General features: G+C 32.5%; 2 protein-coding genes across 2 annotated transcripts in view; both read left to right on the forward strand.

Annotated features, from left to right (window-relative positions):
* Positions 1-3,871, forward strand: part of LOC132739113 (ATP-binding cassette sub-family C member 9-like) — a 57,999-nt gene extending 54,128 nt beyond the window's left edge. The window contains exons 32-34 of the mRNA XM_060726765.1: positions 1,248-1,351; positions 2,227-2,423; positions 3,152-3,871. Coding sequence (XP_060582748.1) covers positions 1,248-1,351; positions 2,227-2,423; positions 3,152-3,289 — 439 coding nt within the window. The 3' untranslated portion in view covers positions 3,290-3,871. The remainder of the gene's footprint in view (positions 1-1,247; positions 1,352-2,226; positions 2,424-3,151) is intronic.
* Positions 3,872-11,195: 7,324 nt separating this feature from the next.
* LOC132739110 (zinc finger protein 62-like) lies at positions 11,196-16,711 on the forward strand. Its single transcript, XM_060726761.1, has 2 exons — positions 11,196-11,308; positions 13,321-16,711. The coding sequence occupies exon 2, from the start codon at positions 13,332-13,334 to the stop codon at positions 14,694-14,696; it is 1,365 nt and encodes a 454-aa protein (XP_060582744.1). The 5' UTR covers positions 11,196-11,308; positions 13,321-13,331; the 3' UTR covers positions 14,697-16,711.
* The last annotated feature ends 1,260 nt before the right edge of the window (positions 16,712-17,971 follow it).

Raw genomic sequence — 17,971 nt, forward strand, 5'->3', positions numbered from 1 at the left:
TATCTTAGCCTAATGGAATTGAACGTAATTTATCTTTGCACCAATACAAAGCATATTAGTTATTCATGCAGTCTCTTTAGGTTCTATTCTGTTCATAGCTCAGTTTCTGTATTAACCCTGAACATGCTGAATATTTTAAATGGACTTGTCCCACTACCATTTTTTGGGACTGTCCATTATCAATTTTAGGGATATCAATTTGAATATTTAAAATTTGTCAGCCAACAGTATAGAGCCTGGTCAGACTGCACGGATGTGCAGGCTGGCCTGGCTCTATACTGGTGGCAAATACTTAATATTTTGGGTCCAGCACTTAAAGGGTTAAAATCCTGTAAACCTGGAATGAACTGCCATGTCAATAATTTAGCAGGTTAAGAATTAAGTAAGTATAATTGGAGTTTGATATATTTAAAACTTATTATTCTTTATTATTTTTATAATTTTTTTCTCATTAAAAAATCCTGAATGACAACTACTGTGGCATTTATCATACAAGATACATAAGCATTAGTTTACTTTATTTGGTTCAAAATCATGTTTTAATATTATCTGTCCTCTTTTGTTTTAATATAAGAACAGTAAGCTGTTTTGCATTGTTTAAGACATTGCACATGTATTTAAAGTTAAACTGTTTATTTTTAGTTGGTTTTTTTTTAAGGAAGTTTAATGTGTGTTTATAAAAGGAAATTTATACCTGTATTTTGTTATCTATAGCTTTGTTTATTAAGATTTGATTTCTAACATCAATTTATTGTTTGACTTATATTGTTTACTCCTATAAATTATGTAAATTTGCTATTGAAGCGCTTTTTACATTGTATTTTAATAATTTGACTCAGAGTTTTGTGTTTTTGGCAAGTTATTAAAATTTTCATTTTCCTATTTTAATTTATGTACAACATGTTTCTTGTTTGGTTTGATTAATGTCCAAAGATGATTGGTCAGATATTTTCATATTAAATTACATAAAAAAACAAAATATGAAGAACAAATTCCCTTGGAGAAACAAATAAGAATCATACTTTTTGTGTCTGAAATCAAAGTCTAAATTAAGGGGAGTAGTGGCCTAGTGGTTAAGGTGCCTTTTCTCAACCCAGGGTTCATGGGTTCGAGCCCTACTTTAATTTAACTTTTTTAGCATTGCTATAAGCTATTGCAAGCTATTGCAATGGTTATTCTGATTATTTTTTAAAGGAATAATTGTTATATTATATACCAGGTACTGTATTTGCCATATTTTGTTGTAGATATAACCTTGACCCTGGAGGTGAGATGGACGATAACAAGTTATGGAAAGCCTTGGAGTCTGTACAACTTAAGGACACCATAGATGCCTTGCCTAATAAACTAGGTTTGTATAGTATATAATGTATATAACTGCGATCCACTTTCTTATATCTGGAGAAATTACATTTTTCAATGTTTTTTCAATGGATATTTGTTTTTCAATATCACCAAAAAACATGTTGGTATGAGAGATTTCTTTAAATTATGACAGAGAAACAAAACCTCCTCAAAGGGAGAGAAATCTTAAGAGAATTATTCAGTTTAGTTGATCCAAGAGTGTTGTCCCTTTATCACCTGTAACTGTACTGTAGACTATTGAACCAGCAGTATAGTTTTCAAACTGGACTGAATGTTGATTTTGTCTGATTGTACTGTAATATTGGCAGCTTAGTTTTACAGTTCTAGTATTTAAAATCTCAAAACAAATGGATTATTCCAAATTTTAAGCATACTTGGTATATGACATACATATGCAGTATATTTAGAAAGTATTCCAGGTGATTATAATTAATCCAGACCATAATTCAGCTAGCTTATAGAACATTGGTTCTACTCAGATGCCTGTTTGTGCCTGAAATAATGTACAGATGGGAACCAGAGGTATCCTTCCTCCAGTAAAGTTGGAAAATGGCCATATGACATATACTGTATTGATGCGATGTAAACCTCCCTAAACACACCCCACACCTTCCTCCCCCCCCCCCCATAAAAAAAAATAAGATATGAAAAAAAGCGCACACAAGAAAACAAACAACAAACCATTACATTCAACCTTTCTAGATAAATTAATAGTCTGTTCTTAAACACTTGAATGGTCATGTTTCAAAGAGATTATAAAGCCTACAGATAAGATTTAATGAATGTTTGATAATTAAGCGAATCAATCTGTTGATGGAAAGCACAGTATAACATATATACGTGTCATGTTTTATATTCTAGATTCAAAAGTGTCTGAAGGAGGTGAGAATTTCAGTATAGGTCAGAAACAGTTGTTTTGTCTGGCACGTGCATTTCTACGCGAGAACAAGATTCTCGTGCTAGATGAGGCCACGGCCAGTATTGACCTTGAAACAGATAACAAATTACAGAAGGTTATAGGGACAGTATTCAAAGATAAAACTGTTATAACAATTGCTGTAAGTTTTATGTTTATTTACCTCGTACTTTCTGTTACACTAATGTGCTGAAATGTTTGAATATATGACTTAACCATTTTTGGACAGAAAAAACTGTTTGATGATGATTTTATAATTTTAATTTGTTTCTTTTTTCTTAAAGGCACATTATGGTTCTTAAACAAATATTTTTTTTTGCTATTTAGAAAGAGCAACCAGGAGTTTTATTACATTTGAGTAATGGTTTTAGAGTTAGTTGCTTATTTCACCAGGAGTAATAGCACTGAATGTAAAGATATTTGTCATAAAAGTAGCAAAATGTAAACTAATGGAGTATTTTGACTTCCAAGAAAAATACTAAATCATTATAATTGTACTTATTACCAAAATGTAACAGAAGCAAAATAAAATTCCAGTAATTGGTCAATGAGTAAAATTTTAGAAACTGCAACATGACACCAAAAATGTAAAGCCTTTGAGAAAGAAAAAGTAAAAGCATTTCTAAGGGTAGCAATGTCAAAACTGTTTGTCATGTTAAATGTTTTGTTATTATATCATTTTACCTTAAGAATAGCATATATGATTTAATTCATATTTTGAAAAATTATTTAGTTTAAAGCATGTATTCAAATTGTATTCAAATGTGTAAATACTTGTTATTTTTTCCATGTTTGGAAGGTTTACTTAAATTTTCAGATAAAATGCGCTTTATATACTAATGAGCACGGTTTTATTTTCTGTTTTTACAGCATAGAATCTCTACAATAATGAAGTATGACAGAGTGATGACAATGGCCAGTGGTCGTATGTTAGAGTTTGATTCACCCAAAAAACTCATGGAACAAGATAGTTACTTTGCGCGGTTAGTAAAACAGTCATCAAAGTGAAACTGACATCAGAATGAAACTGACACCAAAGTGAAACTGACATTGGGATGAAATAATAATAGTGAAACTAGTAAGTGAAACTGACACAAGGCAAGATATGTCTATACAGGTTAAACAGTAAAAAGGGTGTTTCCGGTAGATAACATGAAAATATCACAAGATAGAGAAAATTTGTAAATTTTTAATCAGTTTATCTGTAGCATTTGTTCATAAGATGCACTCTTCACTCTATATTTGAAATTTGAGTCTCAATAATGCGTTTATAAGGAGGAAAATGGACTGTAAATTAAAAAAAGCTGTTATGTGTAACACTTTACAGAGAAAGAGATCAATGATAAAAGTTAATCAGAGATATTGACGAGTTAAGTATCATAGAATGGAAATTTTAATAGAGACTGAGCTATAATATGGATAACTGTTATACAAGTGAAAATGGCCAAGATTGAAGACAGTGATATATGTAAAGTGATCACGTGATAGAACAGTCAAGTTAATGGACGTGTAAGAAGTAAGATACAAGTGAAACTGTCATAAATTTTTTTTATAGGAACATGCAATTTTTACAATCATAGTCACAGAGTTTATACAATTGTATTTTTCTAAGTTTATAATAAAAGTGACACTGTCATAGAAATTTGAAACTAACATAACAAGTTTTATAATCTTAGTGACACAAGTTAAACAATTGTAATTTTCTTAGTTTATCATGAAAATGAAACTGTCATACAAATTGAAACTGACATTTAACTTTTAAAATCATAGTCACACAATGTAAGCAATTGTATTTTTCTTATTTTTCAATAAAGTGAAACTGTCATAGAAATAGAAACTAACATTCAAGTTTTATAACAGAATCAGCCATACAAATAAAATTGTCATACAAATCCAAACTAACTTACATGTTTTATAATCATAGTCACACATTGCAAACAGTCATATTATAATATACGTTGTGGGTTTAAGTAATATATTAATATATACTAGTTTCAATCACAATCATGGTCTTCATCAGGACATATTTAGTAAAAAATGTTCTTTTTAAGTACATGTACTCAGAGATTGAAAATTCCATTTGTCCACTCATAACTATGAGTAGAATAAAAGAGACCTTAATGCAGGACGAGTAGAAAAATATTGTCTGTACATTGGATTAAGAAAACTATCTGTCCTGCAGGACGAGTGACCCTGAAAATATTTTTGTACTATAATATAGGAATAAAAGAGGAATTCTGGAAATATTAATTTCAATTGTACCCACTAGAACTGTCTATAAATAATTCGATATTAATTGATTTGTAAATGACTCTCTGATAATAATGACTGTGATAGTACAGCTATATTGGCGTCTATGGTCAGGTGATTAAGGGTACGGACAACCATTCACCTGCTCCACATTGCTGTGGGTTAAAATCTCATCTGAATGGTTATCAAAGGTTATTGGTTCCTAAATAAACCTTAAAAAATGCATATAAAAATTTCAAATTTTATATGTTTATGCTTTTTGACCTCAGTGTTTCTTTAATTCTCAAATGACTTTAGAGAAAATTTTTGATTTATTATTATATGCCCGAAAGGGCATATTATGTTATACCCCCTGGCGTCCGTCTGTCTGTCCGTCCCTCCGTCCGTTAGCAATTTGGTTTCCGGAGCATAACTTAAGTTCGATTTGGCCCACAATGTTCAAACTTCATAGGATGATTGCCCATATTGGGTAGAAGACCCCTATTGATTTTGGGGTCAAAAGGTCAAAGGTCAAGGTCACTATGACCTTAAAACTGAAAACAGTTTCCGGAGCATAACTTAAGTTCCAATTGACCCACAATGTTCAAACTTCATAGGATGATTGTCCATATTGGGTAGAAGACCCCTATTGATTTTGGGGTCAAAAGGTCAAAGGTCAAGGTCACTATGACCTTAAAACTGAAAACAGTTTCCGGAGCATAACTTAAGTTCCATTCGACCCACAATGTTCAAACTTCATAGGATGATTGTCCATATTGGGTAGAAGACCCCTATTGATTTTGGGGTCACAAGGTCAAAGGTCAAGGTCACTATTTCCTTGATACTGAAAACAGTTTCCGGAGCATAACTTAAGTTCCAATTGACCAACAATGTTCAAACTTCATAGGATGGTTGTCCATATTTGGTAGAAGACCTCTATTGATTTTGGTGTCAAAGGTCAAAGGTCAAGGTCACTATGACCTTAAAACTGAAAACAGTTTCCGGAGCATAACTTAAGTTCCATTCGACCCACAATGTTCAAACTTCATAGGATGATTGTCCATATTGTGTTAAAGACCCCTATTGATTTTTGGGTCACAAGGTCAAAGGTCAAGGTCACTATTACCTTGATACTGAGAACAGTTTCCGGAGCATAACTTAAGTTCCAATTGACCCACAATGTTCAAACTTCATAGGATGATTGTCCATATTGGGTAGAAGACCCCTATTGATTTTGGGGTTACAAGGTCAAAGGTCAAGGTCACTATTACCTTGATACTGGAAACAGTTTCCGGAGCATTACTTAAGTTCCATTTTGCCCACAGTGTTCAAACTTCATAGGATGATTGTCCATATTGGGTAGAAGACCCCTATTGATATTGGGGTCAAAAGGACAAGGGTCAAGGTCACTATATCCTTAAAACTGAAAACAGTTTCTGAAGCATAACTTAAGTTCCATTTGGCCCACAATATTCAAACTTAATAGGATGATTGTCCATATTGGGCAAAAGACCCCTATTGATTTTGGGGTCACTAGGTCAAAGGTCAAGGTCACAATTACCTTAAAACCAAAAACAGTTTCTGGAGTATAACGTAAGTTCCATTTGGCCCACAATATTCAAACTTCATAGGATGATTGTCCATATTGGGTAGAAGACCCCTATTGATTTTGGGGTCACAAGGTCAAAGTCACTTTTACCTTAATACTGAAAACAGTTTCTAGAGCATTATTAAAGTTCCAATTGGCCCACAATATTCAAACTTCTTAGGATGATTGTCTATATAAGGTAGAAGACCCCTATTGATTTTGGTGTCACAAGGTCAAAGGTTAAGTTCATTATTAATAACGTAAGTATTAATCAACCTACAGCTGTAAAATTTTATAGGATGAACAGCGAATTCCCATGTGTTTTAAATGCTTCATCCTTACTAAAAAAAAAAAAAACACTTTCGGGCATATAATGCTCCGCCTAGCGGTGCTCTTGTTTTGTTCTTGCATTTATACTTGTATAGTCTATTACAGCTAATGTTCTATTTGTATTTACACAATTTACATAGTTCACAATAATGTACCAATATGATAATTATGTATTGTTGTTTTTTTATGACATTTTCTTGTCAATTTTTACTACTGTTTGAGTAAAGAATCTGACTTTTGAATTTGAAAATTTTACATTCACCCTATTTATAGACTATTGTCTATTTACAGACATACATTTTGTAGTTATAGATTGTTTTCATGTACACTTTTGTATAATAAGATAATGATCTGGATATATTTATATATAGAAGTATTATTTTTAGTAACAATAGCATTATAAGGACCAACTGTTAACCTGCAAACTTTGGACAGACAGAATAACTGAGACTTGAGAATTTAGACACGTCATGTAAAATGTGGGCTTCTAAAAAATCAACTTTTTTTTTGTGGTGTGTGTATGATGGACACATTTGATACATTTGTAGTACTCAAATTTTCTTGGCTTAAACATTGTGCAGTATATACCATGTAGAACCTGAGCAGGCCCGAATAATGTTTTCCACGTCATAAAGATTTTATTTTTAGCTCGACTATTCGTAGAATAATCGAGCTAATGCAGTCACCCATTTGTCGGCGTCGGCATCCCTGTGGTTAAGTTTTTGTATGTAAGCTGGTATCTCCATAACTTCTGAAGGGAATGGATTGAAACTTCACACATTTGTTCTCTGTGATTATCTAAGATGATTGGCACAAGTCCCATAACTCTGATTTGCTTTTTTACATAATTATGCCCCTTGTTCGACTTAGAAATTCTTGGTTAAGTTTTTGTATGTAAGCTGGTATCTCCATGACTACTGAAGGGAATAGATTGAAACTTCACACACTTGTTCTCTGTGATTATCTTAGATGATTGGCAAGTCCCATAACTCTGATTTGCTTTTTTACATAATTATGCCCCTTTTTCGACTTAGAAATTCTTGGTTAAGTTTTTGCGTGTAAGCTGATATCTCCATAACTACTGAAGGGAATGGATTGAAACTTCACACATTTGTTGTCTGCGATTATCATAGATGATTGGCACAAGTCCCATAACTCTGATTTGCTTTTTTACATAAAAATGCCCCTTTTTTGACTTAGAAATTCTTGGTTAAGTTTTTGTATGTAAGCTGGTATCTCCATAACTACTGAAGGGAATGGATTGAAACTTCACACACTTGTTCTCTGTGATTATCTAAGATGATTGGCACAAGTCCCATAGCTCCTATTTGCTTTTTTACATAATTATGCCCCTTGTTCGACTAAGAAATTCTTGGTTAAGTTTTTGCGTGTAAGCTGGTATCTCCATAACTACTGAAGGGAATGGATTGAAACTTCACACACTTGGTCTCTGTGATTATCTAAGATGATTGGCACAAGTCCCATAACTCTGATTTGCTTTTTTGCATAATTATTCCCCTTTTTTGATTCATAAATTCTTGGTTAAGTTTTTGTGTGTAAGCTGGTATCTCCATAACTACTGAAGGGAATGGATTGAAACTTCACACACTTGTTCTCTGTGATTGTATTGAAACTTGAAGGGTTTGTACCTTTTCGTACAATTTTATGTATTCATATAGGTAAGCATTATTATACTCAATGAAACACCCTTGTGACAAATTTTCGAATAGTCGAGCGTTACTGTCCTCCGACAGTTCTTGTTGCTATTTGTTCTTTACAGCATATTTCATAATTAAATTAAACTATTATTAATTAACAAAAAGTAATTTAAAGTTATACCACAATGATTATTTTATACTTGAATTACTTTTTATTGTGGAGCATTCGCGTACCTGATGAAGGACTTAAGTCATAAATTCTTTACCAGCGTCTTTTTTCCTGTGCATCTAAAGTTGCTGTTTCTTGTATAAACTTGTTGTCTATTACAATTTGCATTATTATAAATTTGTTATATAAGTTGCTGACAAGATTCTCAAAAGAATATAATTTTGATGAAAATTCAGACTGTGTTATAAAGCAGCATGCCTCCAGATTCATGCTAATTTTCATGAACAATTTGAAAATGTATTTAAAGGTACATGTATGATATTTTGAAATGAACATTGTAAATTGCACATACAATTCATGTAAATTACTAAATAGAGGTCAAAATGTGCAAAAATAGCCCTTGCTGCATTAGTCACCCAGTAAAAAATATAGTGATAAATCACTGCTAAATCAGTCATTACTCTGAATAACATGTAATAACTTGAATCTTAAATCATTTTACTGAAAACTTTCCTTAAAATCTTAGTACAGTTTTCTCAAGTTTGATTTTCTTGAAATATTTTGGCTCATCTGGAGGCATGCAGCTCTAACATGGTAAAAATTGTTTTCAAGTACATTTGTAAACATAAGGAGCCTTAAATTCTGTATGTAAAGGGGTAGAAATAAGTTGATAAAATTAGCAAATTTAGCCAAATGTTATAAATATGATGTAAAGCTTTATATGGTTTGTGATTTTTTTTTTTTTACATTTTTTAAAACTCCTTATAGAAATTTTACATTTTGACACTCTGCCCTTTTTATCTGGAGACATTACAACCAGCTTTAAAATGTGTTTATATACATTTGTAATTTATATGAATTTGTTTATATGAATTTGTTTGTAGTTTTGTTGCAAGTACTGGTAGTTAATTTGTTTATATAAATTTGTTTACATGGATTTGTTTGTAGTTTTGTTGCAGGTAGTGTTAAATTAAATGTTTTAATTTTTTGTTTTGTTATATAGTATAAATTTTGTTTCCTGTATTACTATTGAAAGGGTATTAGGAACTAGTCGTTGTTTTTATTTATCATCAAGCTGTTTATATTTCATATTTCACCTGGGACAATGATTTGACATAGTTAAATGTGATATACATGTACATAGTAAACATACATACTTTAAAACTTGCCTAATATTTTCTGATGATATTTGTATTTATGTGTTGTTTTTTTGTGTGTTTTTGTTTTGTTTTTCTTCTAATTATAATTTTATTTTTTGGTAATTCTTAGTCATAATTTTATTCATGAGACTTTTATAATGCTTTAGAATATTTGTTTAACCAAAAATTATTATTTTTAATTAGATTTAAAAAACATCAAAACATTATGATGTGTGTAAATGTTGTGTTATAACATAATATATAATCAAATTGATACATTAAAAGAAAAAAAGAAAAAGAAATTACTTGTTTTCATTTTATATAATCTTCAAAAATTTTTGGTTTCCTCATGTTGAAGGTGAACTATTGTCAGTATCAGGAAGCAGGCACACATCGGGGGGGGGGGGGGGGGGGGGGGGATATTACCCAATAAACATTGGGTTATTCCCTATCAAAGTTGTGCAAATTGTTCCAGTTGGTTGCATTATTAGGTTCCAGGTCTAAAAAAGGGGGTTTAAAAATTCATATTTCAAAAAAAAGTTTGCCTGAAGCTACAAGTTCCAGGGGTATGAAATATAATATCATCTAGATGTCTTCTACCAAATTTTATTTTTAGGGTCGAAATGTGCCCTTCTTTCTCTTCACTGAAACCCCAATGGCAAAAACCTAAGATATTTGGCATGAAAAAGCATGAAGTGAACCGTCTACAAGCCTGTTGATGGGGTAAATATTGGCCCTGTACCGATCAGGGTCATAGGTTTTTATATGTATGAGTATAGTAAAAACTTCAAAAAGTCATCTTTTCTGAAACCCTGAGTGCTAGAGCTTGAATATTTGGCATGAAATTTTCAATGGATCTCTTTGAATGTTCAAATTATGGCCTTTGTGTCAAAGTTTGTCTAACTTTGGGGGGGATGTTTATATCTGTGACGTTGGTATTCAGCCAAGAACACGTGAGTGTTGGTCACCTTTCACATTTCTGTGACTTTGGTGATCAGCTATGCACACATAAATGTTGGCCATGTTTCGCATATCTGTGACGTTGATATTCAGCCAAGTTCACGTGAATGTTGGCAATCTTTAACATATCTGTGACGTTGGTGATTGGCTATGTATAGATAAATGTTGACCATCTTTAACATATTCACTAATCGCAATGTATATATTAACGTTGGCTATGTGGTCCATAATGGCCTTGTTAATGTTAATACTGGCCATCTGTTACTTAATTATCTACCTCTGCAACATTTGTGCCATTACCATATAAACATAAAACATATGCCATGTCCTTTCGTTACAAGTAAGCATTTCAGTTACTTAAAAAGTTACCATACAAAACAAAGGGCCTAAACCAAATACAAACAAGAAACATGACAATGCCATGGAACCAGGTTTTCAATTATCACCATTGTAGAAAGTTTTGTTGTCAAAATTCGCATGAAGTAAAGCTTGCACAGGGCCAGAAATTTGTTAGCATGCTCCTTTGGATGTTGACTATAAATCCATAACATTAATTTACTCGAGCACAATTGGGATATGTTTAATATAGATGAATACTTACCGTCCCTCAATTGTGTTTCCTGCGCCGACATGTATATACTGGTACAGCTGTCGACGCTTGAACTGCTGTCTGCCCATTTGATTGTACGGTGTGAGTCAGACATATCGGAACATGCGGAAAGTTGCTATCGCATGCAGATAAGCTAACCAAGTAAAGATAATAAAGAATAAAACATTTAATTATCATAGTGTAGCTATTCATATAACGAAAGTGACATTAAACCACTATCAAACAGTATAGTACATAATTGCGAAACACAGTTACCTCCCTTCCAAAGAAAACCTCCATTTGCACAAAGTAGGCGTGCTGATTAGAAAGTAAATAACCGGTGATTTACTATTTTCTGTTGAACGGTGAGAAAGTCTTCATCATTTTAATGCTATTTATATTCTTCTTAATATCTTCATTGATATCTAGTTGGTTTTTGTGACCATTTCGTAATTCCTCACGGCATCGGACTTGACGGAAGGACCAAAACGTTGCGATTTGTCAAACAGTTTATAAGCATTGCAGTTAAAGTTCAAACAAAAACAAAGAACACCAAAATACGTTATTTAAAACATGATTATATACATTTTTGATCTAAAATAGTACTTAATGTAGTCGTTTATATAGTTTGAAGGAAATCTGTAGGCACTTGAGGTCACAGCCAGGTCTGTTCATATGTAACAATGTAAAATATTGTAGTATTATCAGATTATTATAATCGCATTTTTGTCCCATTTCTCTGGTCTCAAATACTATATTGCATGAACATAATTTTTTGAAAAGATCTGCCAACTTAAAGTTCTAAATCATTACAAATAAGCACACTGTCTGTACTGCAATGCTTTATAACAGAATAAGTTCGTCTCATTGCCTGCATGTGAGCTTATGTTTCTATGACAACAACAACACCATTATATGGGAGCATGGCAAATCACTTGACAACATTTCTAAATGGTTGCTAACTTTTTTTTTGTCAGCAATGGTTCGAGTACAAGATAGAGAAAAAAATAATACATCACCTATTTGCAGATTGTATGAAAATTTCGTAACTTTATCGTAGACACGTTTGATAATCAAGGGACAGAACATTAAGTGGTTGCACACCTTGCTACAGATAGCAAAATGGTAGTAAACAAAACATACGCACTGGGTTTTAGGTTTCAGCTTTTGACAAAGGTATTAAGCTATTGTAGACATAAGCTGGCCATTTACATGTTTTTGGATTTGGCAAGCATAAGTGTCTATTCTGGTTAGTTTTTTCAACCAGTCCATATCTTCAAAAACTTCAACAATTTAGATGCAAGGAAGCTGAAACGTAAAAACTGAGTGTCTTATACACTTCCTCAACCTTTTACCTCATATATGTTTGTTTACTATAAAATAAAAAAATGCCACAAAAAAACACAATTCTTCACCAAAATAATGTGTACATTTGTAATTCGACGTACAACATGGAAAAAACCTCGATTTTCTGTAATTCAAAGATTTTACATCAATTTTTGTTAATGAATGGGTTTATCAAAAATTATCAGAATACATGGTAACATAATTAAACTTTATAGGTGGGCCTTATAAATGTTCATTACTCGGTAGCCATATGGTCAATGTTGCAACCATTTCGCTGCTTGAACCAAGTTTACAACCACCTCATGCTTTGTTTATGTATAAGCAGTTTTGTAAAATAATATAAGGTCATAAATTGCAGATTTCCATACCTTAAACTCATTTCATTGCAAGGTACATGCAGAGGCAGAGTATGGCCATTTATTTATAATCTAATTTGTTCTCTGTCACTAAGGGCGATTGGGTAATGATTTACGTGTATTTAAGTCAGTCTCAAAAATTCATTAATTGGTGTATATATTATGTCCCTTAATAATCGTGACACACATAAGTGCGTTTAACTGTTATGAAAACGAATTCATGACGTCATTTTTCCACTTGCGTCAATACGTTACAGAAAAGCTACCTTTTCTTAATTTGATGGCATAATGTTTCACTATGACAGTAAGTCAAATAAAATAATTATAATACATATGTTTTTATAAATAGGAATAATACTTTAAAATATTTGTTTCCCCTCTCGTTCCCTACTGCTTCCTACTCAAAAGTCACAGCTACCCAAAAAATTAAATTGCCTACCAAAAAAAAGAGAAAAAGAAAAAAGAATATATGTTTAATAACATAAGAAAACTGTAAATATGGTTATAATCTTTTATAAGATGCTATGCATTCACAATTTGTTTTGAACTCCATATAATTGTGATAGGAAAAAATAGCCCAACCTGACAAGACCGGGTCGCGGGATGGGAAACAGAAATCATTTGAAGGTTTTTGCCTTAATGGTAAATGATTTCTGTTGTTGTTTTTCTTCCAGCAATATTTTCCATGGGTACCTCAAGAGGGAAAGTTGTTGTCAGAAAGTCAAACGATGAAAGAGGAGTACGATGTGTAAAATGTGGCAGAAGATTTCAAGACAGTTTTCGTTTAAGACTTCATGACCTGGTCGTTCACTGCAATAAACTTCGTTGCTCGTTCTGCACGGCAATTTTCGATACGGAATCTGAGTTAGTTAAGCATAAGGCGTGTCACATGGTAACTTGTGAAAAATGTCACTGCACACTTTCGTCTCCTGGAAATTTAAGGAATCATATGAAAGCCGTACATGCACGTAGAAGTAAATGGCACTGTAAGAAATGCCCAAAATCGTTTAAGGCATTGTCAAATCTAAAGATACATATAAAATCCCATTATGATATCAGGCCTTATCAGTGCAATGTATGCAGTAAGCGTTTTAAATCTTCCGGAAATTTTCGCGAGCATATGCGAACTCACACGAACGAGTATTGTTTCCCGTGTCCCATATGTGAAAAGGCATACTCAAAACGTGGCAACTTAACTCGACATATGACTGTGCACTCTGGGGACAAAAAACACATATGTGACATATGTAACAAGGGGTTTCAATACAACTGTTATCTAAGAAAGCACAAAGAAATACACTCGAAAACATTAAATTACGAGTGTAAAACATGCAGTATACGTTTGAAGACAAGAGAGGCGTATAAAACGCATGTTAGACGTCACTTGCCGCTGGAGCCCAAATCGTGCGAGATATGCGGTGTAAGCTTTTTAAAGCAAACTTCATTGATAGAACATTTAACCCATCATTTGGAATATAGACATGATCTATGGCTGCACTTGCCCGTGAAGTTTTATTTGCCTGTGAAGGCAAACACGTGCGATCTATGTGGTGAAAGTTTTGTAAGCAAGAATTCGTTGGAAGAGCATATAGCTAGTCACCTTGGTAACCGTACCCACAGATGTACTGATTGTGATAAATGCTTCATCCAAATAAAAAGTCTTATTGTTCACAAAAGGAAACATACTGGTTATAGAATGTACCAATGTGACATGTGTAATGAGATATTTTTCAAGAAAAGTGGGTTGCTGAAACACAAAACTCTGCATATTTCGGGCAATGGCCTGAAGTGTATTGTCTGCAGGGTGAAAAACAAACCGGTATTTAATAATCAAGAAGAGCTGAAAGCTCATATGAAAATACATAGAAAGGGAAAACGTTTGACCTGTGACCGTTGTGGATATTCTACTAACCATGGTAATCATCTTAAAAGACACATAAGAAAAACACATCGTGAAAACGACACGTCTCGTTGTAAAATTTGTCACGAGGTTTTCCCAACGAAAAATTGCTTAAAAAGGCATCTGGTAGAACATATTCAAGAAAATTAAATCTTGTGTGAAAATGAAACGGAACAAACCTGACGTCCCCCCTCCCCAGCCACTACCCCTCCGCAACATATTTGACAACATATATTTAAGTGCAGTATTGTTGTTTGTGTTTGTAAACGTTTGCAAACATTGCATGTTTATGTGTTCAATGTACTTAACCCTAATTGATGACATGAACATAAGTGTCTATCTGTTCATAAATTAAAGGTAACAATCTAAGCTTTACAAGACACGTGAATGTTAATGAATTGTGTGTGAAGTTTTAAAGTCACTTGTATTTAGCATGTATATGTATATCAACATGCTAAAGTGATCGTCATTTTGAGCCATGCAAGCCAGCACATACGCGCCTGACCAGGCTTTACACTATTGATAACTCAGTTTTTGGTATTTTAACACTTATTGAACTTTTAACAGACTGTTCCGACAGTTTAAAGGGACTCCATTGAGGTTTAAAAGCCTAAAAACATAACATTTGAATTTCTTACATAAATGAGCTTGGGCTTTTTAGACAGAATTAAATATATGAAATAATATAATATGTAAATAAATTGAAAATCATATGTTTATGTTTTCCTTAGCACGATTTCAGTGACGCGTTTCATTTTGGGTCATTTTTTTACAATTTGGGTAATTATTCTGGTAAAACAATGTGCGTGAATGATCTGAAATTGTGCACAAATATTGGTGTTCCTCACCTACATCAGATGGTACATTTTCTGGAAAAATTATTTTCAGTCCCATCACGTCAAAAAACAGTAGTGGAGTCCCTTTAAGTCCCCCACTTATTCAGAACACATATGCTAGTTCCAAGTTTCAAAAGCTTCAAATTATTGCCTGCATGTGTCACCGAACGTTAGAACATGGCACACTTAAAATGCCTATTTTTGTTTTCTTTACAGTATATTAATTTTACAAATGGCGGACAGTTCATGTGACGAAAACATTTATAAATGTGTATCAAAACATGTATCAAAGCTTGACTTAGGTGTCACATTAAGTTAAAGGTTCATTTATTTGGCGTTAGTGATATTTTCATCTTCACTGTGGAGTATGAACAGTTAACATATTGTTGTTGTTTTTCTTTGTTTATGTTTTATTTTTGTATTTCATTTGTTATAAGCCTCATTGCAGTTTAATGAAATTTATTTTACAACACACTCGTGAAAGTTGCCATAAGATTTTTTTGACCAGACTTGGCACTCTTGAATGTAATGGTCTTATTAAAACGGGAAATGGCGTTGTTACCATAATGTTAAGAGCTTTAAGTGAATAGGTATTCATTTTAAGATATATAAACTTTTATGTTGTTCTCTTTTAGTCTTTGTTTATAGAATATCTTGTGAAAGCACACACTTTATGGAATTTTTATGCTCCATGTACATACATGTATAGTTGTCGACTAGGCCTTCATTTTTTCCGTCCTTATACAAAACATATTTACAGTTTCTTGTAGCACCTTCATTAGTTGTGTGATATTTGATATGCTGGTATATTTCTAGGTTAACTTCTACCATTGAATAGGATATTAGGTTTATTTGGTGGAGGTCAAGGTCATTAAGGCACTTCTTTCCCCAAACTAAAGGTATATTTATCGCTTTTAACAATCGTGAAACATCGGTCAATATCACTGATATTTTGATACTAAGTATACATAATAATTATGAAACTTTTAGTCTAGTATTTCTTTCCATTTGTTAAAAAATTTGATAACGTTTAAATCTTACAAAAGAGTCCAATTATTTCTTGAATTTAAAAAAGCCATACCAACGGAAAATTGAAGTGCCGACATGTCATGGTGTAAAAAGTTGTGTTTTATATATTTTTGTTTGAGAGAGAGAGGACTACTCAAACCCAAAACAGAAACAGTCGTTCTGTTATTTATATTTTCTTATTTTCATTTAACGTTGTTATCAGAAAATAACTTGTTACTGTTATTACTTAATTTTTGTTTTTACCTTTTATATGCTCAATTTGAATGAAATTCAAATAAAATAAATATTTTGATAATTCTTTGATGTGAGTTATGTGTCTATTTTCTCCATACATTTGTATTCCTGAAACGTTCAAGTAGCCAGTTTTATCACGAACTAACCGTATAGACGATTTTTGGAATACATGTTTGGTCCTTTCTTTCCGTCAGCCATTTAGTCTCTTTCAGTCGTAATATAAAAAAGTACAAATGCTCTGTTGTGAGGAAAGAGGATCATGTGGAGATTATGCATGTTATATTCTAGCTCGACAATTAAGCTGGTTAGGTTTTTGCCTGTAATTTGCTTTCTCGAAAACGATTTCAGGGAATGGGTTGATACGTCACACACTTATTTGAGAGGATAATAGGAGGTCACTATCAAAGGCGCATAACACTTACATGGATTTTGACAGAATTATGGCTCCTTTTGAACTTAGAAAATTCTACGTACATTATCAAGGCTCTTGTTTTACAAACAAGCATTGAGAAAAGTCTAGCACGTTGTCTACTAACAGCTCTTGCTTTTCGTTGTGGTTGGTATGGTTACAGCAATGAAACTAATGATAACTGATCACATTTGGATCCTTCCATAACTTTAATTAAACGTACAAATGCTATAGGTAATGGTTGATGATACCTGATATTAGGATCTAACCGTATGGTGATTATGCAAGTCATTTTAAATCTTATTTCCGTCCGCTAGTCGATTCTGTCATTCCCTCCGTCTTAAGAAATCTAGATTCTGTCATAACTCAAAAATCGATGATTCTTGAAATGTGGACAGAGGACCGTGTGGAGAATGTGTAAATCGTTTTATTTGTTCATCTATTTGCCATTCCGAACGTATTTTTCACCAACGTTTAAGTTAACTTTAACATATTTAAAGATCCTGTATGTTTTGTAATTCATATTTTTACTGTGTGAATACCACACTAGCAAAAAATATTATATATGTACATATTTATGCAAATAAAACAATTTTCAAACATCGAAGAATATGTAAAATGTGTACTGCAAATATTTGTGCACATTATATTTAATCAATAAATTACAGGCATTCATTTCTTATTGGAAAATTTGACTTAGAATTTATAGAAAATAAATTTCCTATTACCTCCCTTTATTTACATTAAATGTTAAATTGGGTAATATCTTTATAAACAATGCTTATTGGAACTTACAATATTGGCAAATCTTAATTTGAGCATCATATTTATGAAATAAAACCATGAAAAAACTGTGTTACAGGATCTTTTAAAGGTGAGATACACAGGCACTCAACAAACATTCATGGACTCTATGA

The sequence above is a fragment of the Ruditapes philippinarum genome, unplaced genomic scaffold (assembly GCF_026571515.1).
Source record: "Ruditapes philippinarum isolate M1 unplaced genomic scaffold, ASM2657151v2 ctg1016_1_1_1_1, whole genome shotgun sequence".
NCBI classification, from domain to species: Eukaryota; Metazoa; Mollusca; class Bivalvia; order Venerida; family Veneridae; genus Ruditapes; species Ruditapes philippinarum.

Excerpts from the sequence above, each read along its gene's own strand:
- LOC132739110 (XM_060726761.1), top strand. The coding sequence starts at position 13,332 with ATGGGTACCTCAAGAGGGAAAGTTGTTGTCAGAAAGTCAAACGATGAA.